The following is an 8837-nucleotide window of genomic DNA, read 5'->3' as shown; positions in this document are numbered from 1 at the left end:
TTCGCTTTCGAAATAGTGACGAAAAGAAATCCCGGATTGGTGTGGGATCCAAGGAATCTATGATTGTGTAATGTCAAAATATTTGTGATTCTAGAACTTCGTTCTTGGCTGTGTTTGTCTAAATTTCCTCAAAAAAAAATGTCAAAATCCAAAATTGCCGTTTACTTCTTCACCAATGGTCAACCGTTTAAACCGCCGCACAAGGTTATGATCGACCGTCGGAAACTGGAGGAGAACCAAGTGGTCGAGCGGATAAATCGGCTCCATTACTACAATGGTTACGTGTAAGATTAGTTGTTTGTGTTGTCCTGGACGCGATTGAGTGCATAAACACTTGTTCAATTTTAGTGTCTATACTCTGTTCGGTGAAGTGCTGCGGTCGATTCAAGAAATTCACGATGATTCGGCGTTCGTGGCAGTGCCTCGTGATCAGTGCTTCCAGCCGGGACCATACGTCAAAGTGTTCCGGCAGTATATAAACGAGAAACTGTAGGTATTTTAATTGATTACTTAGGATAAGTAATTTGTGGAGGATATTTTGATGAGGTCCATAAGAATACCTTGGAGTTTATACTTGTGGGAGCTTCTAACCGTATTTCTAGAAGAATTATCTCTCAAAATAGTTTTTCCTGTTTTTTGTGTACCCAGTATTATGGCAAACTTCGTTGAAGCATTTCGGCTATACATATGAGATAAGTTTTTGGAAAAAATATATAGGAGTATACCCAAGTAACCAAAAGTTCAGATAAAAGGGTACTTTATAAGCTAAGCAGCTTGTTCGAGATTGCTCATTAGCCTTCTAAGCAGCTTCATTTTTAAGTAATTTTGGAACTTGAAAGTTCACATAAGCACGCTGGATAGCCTTCTAAGCAGCTTCTGACAGAACTTTGCAAAATTCATGCAGAAACAAAAATGTGTTTTTTTTTCAGAATCACAACCCTGTTGGTGGTTTGTGATTCATGTCTGGAAACTGCTTCTGATAATTATATTTTCACACATGTCGCTTCAATGTAGATTCGAACTGGATCCTCCTGCGTGATAGCCTGCCGACTTACCGCTGCGCTGCTGAAGACACTTGACAAATTCAAGCTCACTTCACTACTGTAGAAATGTGCAAAACTAGCTGCCGACAGAAAATCGATTCAAGTCAGACTTTACCTACTGTCCACTCAATCGTAACTGTAGTACTGTGGTAGAGCGTATGATTCTCACGCAGCGACTATCGGTTCGAATCCGATGGGCGGCAATTTTTTTTTGCTCAGGCCTGGTATTTATTGATTTTAAAAATTCATATTTGTCTTTTATTCGTGTATGCTTAAACAGTTATTTTATGTAAAAGATATAAATTTAATCTTCATTGAAACACAATGCTACTGAACTGAACTTCTATGAACTTGAAAGTTCTGACAAAGTTCCGAGTAGCATCTTAAGCAGCTTTAAAGTTCCGCGAAGTTCAGATAAAGTTCCAAACGGAACTTTCTGGCTGCTTAAGAGGCTAACTTGTGACCGAAGTTCCAGCAAGGCTCATCGTTAGCCTCTTAAGCAGCCAGAAAGTTCCATTTGGAACTTTATCTGAACTTCGCGGAACTTGAAAGTGCATTTTGTCATGGGAAGCGGAACTTTTGGTGACTTGGGTACTCTCTCGAACCTTAAAAGGCAGAATAATAAGGCTATACATAATGGCAATAATTACAAAACCATAAATCGAAAGTATAGCTTCAATATTTGTACATAGTTGTTAACCTTCCGTTAATCGCGCTGTTGTACTTTGTACAACACGTGAGAATTATCGACTATTACTTTTAAACCATTTTTTCTATCGATGTCAAACCCGAATGTATTCTACAGGAAACTTATTTGGAATATTATAAGACCTTTTTTGAAAACAGTATAACTCCTTATAATGCGGAAAATTGAATATCGCATTATGAAGAACGTACTATATATAAGATAAGATAGACAGTTGAATGTGAATTAGTGTATTTCAAAATCCAAATGATCTAGAAATATGGTGTCTTCGGCAAAGTTACTTGGGATATCAAGGGACTACGTGAGGTGACCTGAGTAATTCGTATTTCAACCGATAGGCGGCGCTAGTGAGCATGTAATTTTAATATCCTATATAACTCAGGATCCTGAGTACTTAGAAAGATGATGTCTTCGGCAAAGTTGTTTGGATGGTTAAACACTAACTGATGCAGAGCCGTATGGTTTGAAACTCCACATCTAGGTGGCGCTAGTGGGCATTGAAATTTTATAACTCATACATCTCAGGACCCTGATTACTTAGAAAGATGGTGTCTTCTGCAAAGTTATTTAGTAGATCGAACACTAACTGATGAAGACAAGTATGATGTGGAATTCCACATCCAGGTGGCGCTAGTGAGTACTCAAATATTATAACTCATATATCTCGAGATCCTGATTACTTAGAAAGATGATGTCTTCAGCAAAGTTGTTTAGTAGATCGAACACTAACTGATGGAGAGCCGTATGGTTTGAAACTCCATATCTAGGTGGCGCTAGTGGGCATTGACATTTTATAACTCATACATCTCCCTGATTACTGAGAAAGATGGTGTCTTCTGCAAAGTTATTTAGTAGATCGAACACTTACTGATGAAGACAAGTATGATGTGGAATTCCACATCCAGGTGGCGCTAGTGAGTACTCAAATATTATAACTCATATATCTTGAGATCCTGATTACTTAGAAAGATGATGTCTTCTGCAAAGATGTTTAGTAGATCAAACACTAACTGATGAAGATAAATATGACGTGCAATTTCACATCCAGGTGGCGCTAGTGAGCATTCCAATTTTATACCTCATATATCTCAAGATCCTGATTACTTAGAAAGATGATGTCTTCGACATTGTTGTCTGATGGATAAAGAGCTTACAGTTGATGTGCTGTTTTATACGAGATTCCACTACAAGGTGACGCAACACATTAATTTGCTAAAACATGCAAATGGATGCTTTTTTCTAATGTTTTCAACAAGCTGTGTTTTTTTTCTGTCAACAATATTTCAACCGAATTGAATGTATTTAAAAGCCCAATATAACAGTTAACATTCCGTTTATTCCACTGTTGTTCTTTGTACAACACATGGGAATCATCTGTTATTACTTTGTAATAAATGTTTCTATTGATGGTAAATCCAAAAGTATTCTCCAAGAAGCTTATTTTGAATAGAACAGGACCTTTTCGAAAACAACGTTCCTTCCTAAAATGCAGAAAAATCATAAATCGCATTATGAAGAAAGCACTGTATATTTTATGGGACATTATATATCACCGACGAACCGATGTGACAGTAGCGATCCAAAACTGTCCCCCCTAATTTAACGGTCGACCAGCGAAGCGAGCGATCGCTTCTGTCAAATCAGCTCAGGCGCGAACCGTCTCCTATATGAACACACGGGGGTTTGGTGTCGAGCTATCAAATCATCGCGAGCCGTTATAGAGGTGGCGATAGTGTTCGGCTATTTTTCATCATGGCGTCGTGGACAACAAATTTGAATTTATTTGTTCTAGCTGTCACGTCGGTTCGTCGGTGATTATATCTCCGTATCCTCACAGAGAACAGACATCCAGGCTAGAACAAATTTCATTCGGAAAGTTGTGTAAGGATTTGAATCTTTACTTGAGTGAGGTTGCAAACCAATATACGATGACAACACTAACGTCACCAAACACCATATTGCCACAGTCAGTGGTGAATTGAAACATTTCGAGTGGTGAATTAAATTAGTATGGGAAATTAACCGATTGCAGCGCCACGCTATTGCCACTTGTGTTGCCGATTTCAAATTGCCGTTAAATTCCTTACACAGCTTCGGAACTGGACTTGGATGTCTGTTCTCTGTGGTATCCTGATGACATAGATAGTAGCGAAGTTGTTTTATAAATCAAGGGCTTATAGATGATGGTGGGTTTTATTTAAAATTCCAAATCAGGGTGACGCTAGTCAGTGTTGGAAATACTCACTAGCGAAAAGTTATACTCACTTGCTTCTACCTCAGTCCAGAAGCATGCTATCAAAAAATGATGTTTGAAGGGCTTTTAGATTGTTGTTTAATCTAAAAGTTTGCCAAATAAAGTAAAGGTCGCAAACGCATACCAAAGTTGTGAGAGAGCTATTATTACAAGTTTTATTTTTGTGTTAAATGTGCTATTTTAACTTGTAAATATTCCCCTAGTATTAATGCACACTTATAGGGCTCTTGCAGAATAGAGGCCCGCAATCTTATTCCGATTGCCAACATTCAGGCCATTTCGGGCCCTGATTGAGTACTAGAGATGTAAACCTTTCCCTGGCACGGACTTCAAGTTATAGAACTCTAGTGATGAAACCCGAATCGGGATGCCCCCTTAGGATTAGAAATTCCTAGACCAAACTCAAGCTATGAAAGCAACTAATGCTGCGAACAAAAGGCAACCTGCCAGACAAAATACGATTACAGGATTGACTGATGGACCAACAACTTTAATGAAACCTCGTCATCCTGACATCGGAAATCGTTATCCATTAGGGTAACAGGGCAATATTTATGTTCTGTGTTGTGTATGTCCATATGTGATGTCCTAATTTATTACGCATTTGTAGTGTTCGACTACAATATGTTATATTTTAATATGCATTTGTAGTGCTTCATTATTTTTCGTAATAATGGCGCCCAACGTGGGGCACGGGTATTGGTAGGGTCCATTTACTTTCGTAAAATGGCACCCAACCGTAAAACCCACGCGGGCATTGTAAATAGTGTAAATACGTTACGGCCACGAACACTTGCAGTGATCTGCACAACTACGTTGTGAAGTAAGATATCATGTGCTTTGTGATTATTCAGTTATTCCAAGATCGATTGGAATTTCTCTGATCGATTTGGAGGTTTTGTTTGAGTTCGTACTAGTGCCGCCAAGATCGAAGGTCCAATTATATTGGAAGAATCTCTGTTTGATTTGGATTGGAGCCTAGCTACAGTTTTCTTGCAGTGTTGCGTATAATTTAAGTTGCAGTGTTGCATATAGTTTAAGTTGCAGTGTTGCGTTTAGTTTAAGTTGCAGTGTTGCGTATAGTTTATATTGCAGTGTTGCATTTATGTTATCGTAGGTCTAGCCGAACCAACTTTAAGGTCTTCCATGGAAGAGTTGCTTTGTTAAAGTTGGATGTAAGTTAGTTATATGTTAAAGGTACCTTTATATAAGTTTTTATATAATTTGAGTACGTACGAAATTTTTGTGGATGGTTTCATCCACAAAAATTTCTTTTCCGTTGGGTGTGGTTGTATTACAAGTTTTATTTTTGTGTTAAATGTGCTATTTTAACTTGTAAATATTCCCCTAGTATTAATGCACACTTATAGGGCTCTTGCAGAATAGAGGCCCGCAATCTTATTCCGATTGCCAACATTCAGGCCATTTCGGGCCCTGATTGAGTACTAGAGATGTAAACCTTTCCCTGGCACGGACTTCAAGTTATAGAACTCTAGTGATGAAACCCGAATCGGGATGCCCCCTTAGGATTAGAAATTCCTAGACCAAACTCAAGCTATGAAAGCAACTAATGCTGCGAACAAAAGGCAACCTGCCATAGAAAATACGATTACAGGATTGACTGATGGACCAAGAACAAAAATGAAACCTCGTCATCCTGGGATTGGACTACGTTATCTATTTGGATAACTGGGCACAATTTATGTTATGTGTTGCATGTTTGTGTTTTGTGCATTTGTAATGTTCCATTTTGTTTTTCGTATCTAAGTTCCCAGACGTGGGGCCTGATACGGAAAATAAAATGTGCATTTATGAGGTTCCAATGTACTATTCGTTACACTATGAGTACGAGGTGAGTAAAATTCGTGTAATTTATACTCACCTTGTACTCACAGCTCTCTCACAACTTTGGTATGCGTTTGCGACCTTTACTTTATTCGGCAAACTTTTAGATTAAACAACAATCTAAAAGTCATTCAAACATCATTTTTTAATTGCATGCTTCTGGACTGAGATAGACGCAAGTGAGTATAACTCTTGCAAGTGAGTATTCCCAACACTGACGCTAGTTAGCATAAATCTTATGTCTTATATGTCTCAGGATACTGACGATTTAGAAACATGGTGTCTTCGGAAAAGTTGTTTGGTAGGTCAAAAGCTTACGGATGAGGTATCTTCTCCTCCATTTGGCCTTTGATTTACCAAAGCACTTTGCCGAAGGCACCATCTTTCTGAGTAAAGTGGAGTTTCGTGGCCGTTCGGTTAGTGTTACCAAGCGTGTAACCGCACCATGCTATCCACTGGTGCATGTAATGTATGTTGTGTCCATGGTCTAGTGTTAAGTTCTGTTCAGTCTGTACAGCCTTTGGCTGAAGACGGTGTCCCGGGCCTTTTTAATCGGGATCCTGAGCTACATGAGATTAAAAATTTACATGCTCACTAGCGCCTCCTAGTGGTGGCATTTGAAATCAAACTGTCACTCATCTATAAGCCCTTGATATAGCAAACATCTTTGCCGAAGACACTATCTTTCTAAGTAATAAGGGTCCAGAGATACATAATATATAATATTTACGTGCTCACTAGCGCTGCCAAGTGGTGAAATTTCAAATTAAACCGTAAATTAAATCATCCGTAAGTACTTGACCTACCAAACAACTTTGTCGAAGACACCATCTTTCTAAGTTATCAAGTTCCCGAGATACATAGGATATAAAGTTTATTTGATCACTAGCGCCGCTTACTGGTGGAATATCCAATTAAACGGCCAATAATCTGTAAGCCGTTTACCTACCAAACAACTTTACCGAAGACACCATCTTTCTAAGACATCAGGATCCTGAGATATAAGATATATCATGAAATTGCTTACTAGCGCCGCCTAGTGGTGAAATTTCAAATTAAACTGCAAATCATCCGTAAGTACTTGACCTACCAAACAACTTTGTCGAAGACACCATCTTTCTAAGTTATCAAGTTCCCGAGATACAAAGGATATAAAGTTTATTTGCTAACTAGCGCCGCCTAGTGGTGGAATTTCCAATTAAACGGCCAATAATCTGTAAGCCGTTGACCTACCAAACAACTTTGCCGAAGACACCATCTTTTTAAGACACCAGGATCCTGAGATATAAGATATTACATGATATTGCTAACTAGCGCCGCCTAGTGGACGTATTACGAATCAACTTTGTCAGCATCAAGTAGCCCATGAAATTTTCAACAACTTTGCCAAAGACAGTCCTCCTCTAAACAATCAGGATCCTTAGATATTTCAGAATGTATGGGTGTTGTACAAAGTACAACGCGCGACTGCTCGCGTTACAAAAATTGGCGCGAGTACTGAAAGGTTAAACTTCTGTCTAGTTACAGTATAGATATCTATATGTATAGCCAAGAAGCTTAATTTTTGTAGCATTCTCAAGGCTAAAAATTCCATTGGTTCTGCCTTTTGCGTTCAACCTTCCATGGAATTCGCCTTTTGAGATTCAAAGTATCTTATTTCACCCTAAATACCTATTTATTGTTTCTAGTCCTGCTATAGCGACAGGCAAGAAGGCGGACAAAAAGAAGAAACCTATCACAAGTATGTTGGGTCTATTTTTCTTATCCAAAAACATAATTTCTCACTGAACCACCCTTTACTTAGAACCCTTGGGTAGCAGCTATGGTTGCAAAGCACCCGCCCCAAGAATGGCCAAGGAAGTGCGTTTCTGTCCCGGATGTCGCCACGTAGCGATTGACACCCGTTGCAAAGACTTTGGCGCCAAAGGACCCCGTGGAAAACAGGATACATGTGCTTGCAATAGAACCGACCCCCACGGAGAATGTGTCCCCATGCCGGTAAGACCAAAAGTTAAGCCCAGGCGGAAGAAGAAGAGCGGAGGTTTGAGCAGTTGCTGCGGCAAGAAGGAAGAAAAGCGAGAAGCCCCGATGGTACGTATGAGGAAGCGAGATATCGAGGCGATGGAGCAAGCGAGGGCCAAGAAAGAGCAAAGACCGAAAAGCAAACAAGGAACAACTTGCTGCGGGAAGAAACCCACCCGTGAGGAACAGTACAAGAAGCAACGCGAAAAGATGATCAAGCAACGGGAGAAACGCATCAAGCAAGAGGAGAAACAGCGAGTAAAACAGCAGAAGGCGTTGCAAGCGCGTATCAGGCGTCGCAGGGCGAGACGCCGTTGTTTGGCTTGTTGTTGCCCGTGCTGCGTCAAGAAACCGGAACCGATATGGCGACAACCGACGCCACACAATTGCGTAGAGCATTTGAAGCTGGCCAGGGATCACGCAATACGACGTCGCAGAGCTTTGCAAATTCCTGAACAAACCTCGTGGGAGAGTATCACGTTCCCACCGCGGTTCAAGAAGAAGATACGTGGCACACAAACCACCAAAGAAGACATGAAAGCTGCCCGGAAAGCGTCCGGTAAGGGTTGGAGTTGCTTTGGCGGTGGCAAAAAGAAACCGGCGGTTGACGAGGAAAATGAAGAGCCGGCGTAGAGAAGTTTTATCGAACATTGTTTTGTAAAATAAACTACATTCGACTTCCCATTTCTCAATGTTCTACGTCACGATAACTCTCCTTATCTCGATAATTTCAACGGTCCTTCAATCCGCATTTTTACTTTCTACATGCCGATATCTTCTTATCTCGATGTCTCCCTTCCCTATCCTGTTGCGATCTCGCTCTTTTTGTTCTAGGTTTTCTCAAAATATGTTAATAAGTACACTGAAAAAAATCTCATTTTTTTCTCCATCATATAATTGTATCACATAAATTTTGCGAAACTATGCGAAAGCCTATCCTCTAGAGATTAAAAATCAACTAATTTTG

General features: G+C 39.8%; 1 protein-coding gene across 1 annotated transcript; it reads left to right on the top strand.

Moving 5' to 3' along the window:
* The first annotated feature begins 59 nt into the window (after positions 1-59).
* On the top strand, positions 60-8554 carry LOC109423987 (uncharacterized). The gene is made up of 4 exons (XM_019699058.3): positions 60-284; positions 349-489; positions 7537-7589; positions 7653-8554. The coding sequence occupies exons 1-4, from the start codon at positions 139-141 to the stop codon at positions 8501-8503; spliced, it is 1191 nt and encodes a 396-aa protein (XP_019554603.2). The 5' UTR covers positions 60-138; the 3' UTR covers positions 8504-8554.
* Positions 8555-8837: the final 283 nt, after the last annotated feature.

Source organism: Aedes albopictus, chromosome 3 (genome assembly GCF_035046485.1).
Source record: "Aedes albopictus strain Foshan chromosome 3, AalbF5, whole genome shotgun sequence".
NCBI classification, from domain to species: domain Eukaryota; kingdom Metazoa; phylum Arthropoda; class Insecta; order Diptera; family Culicidae; genus Aedes; species Aedes albopictus.
This window is presented reverse-complemented; position numbering and strand designations above follow the sequence as displayed.

Coding starts and splice junctions, on each gene's coding strand:
- LOC109423987 (XM_019699058.3), top strand. CDS start 139: ATGTCAAAATCCAAAATTGCCGTTTACTTCTTCACCAATGGTCAACCG. Junction 490..7,536: donor CAGTATATAAACGAGAAACT/GTAGGTATTTTA, acceptor TATTGTTTCTAG/TCCTGCTATAGCGACAGGCA. Junction 7,590..7,652: donor AAAGAAGAAACCTATCACAA/GTATGTTGGGTC, acceptor CCCTTTACTTAG/AACCCTTGGGTAGCAGCTAT.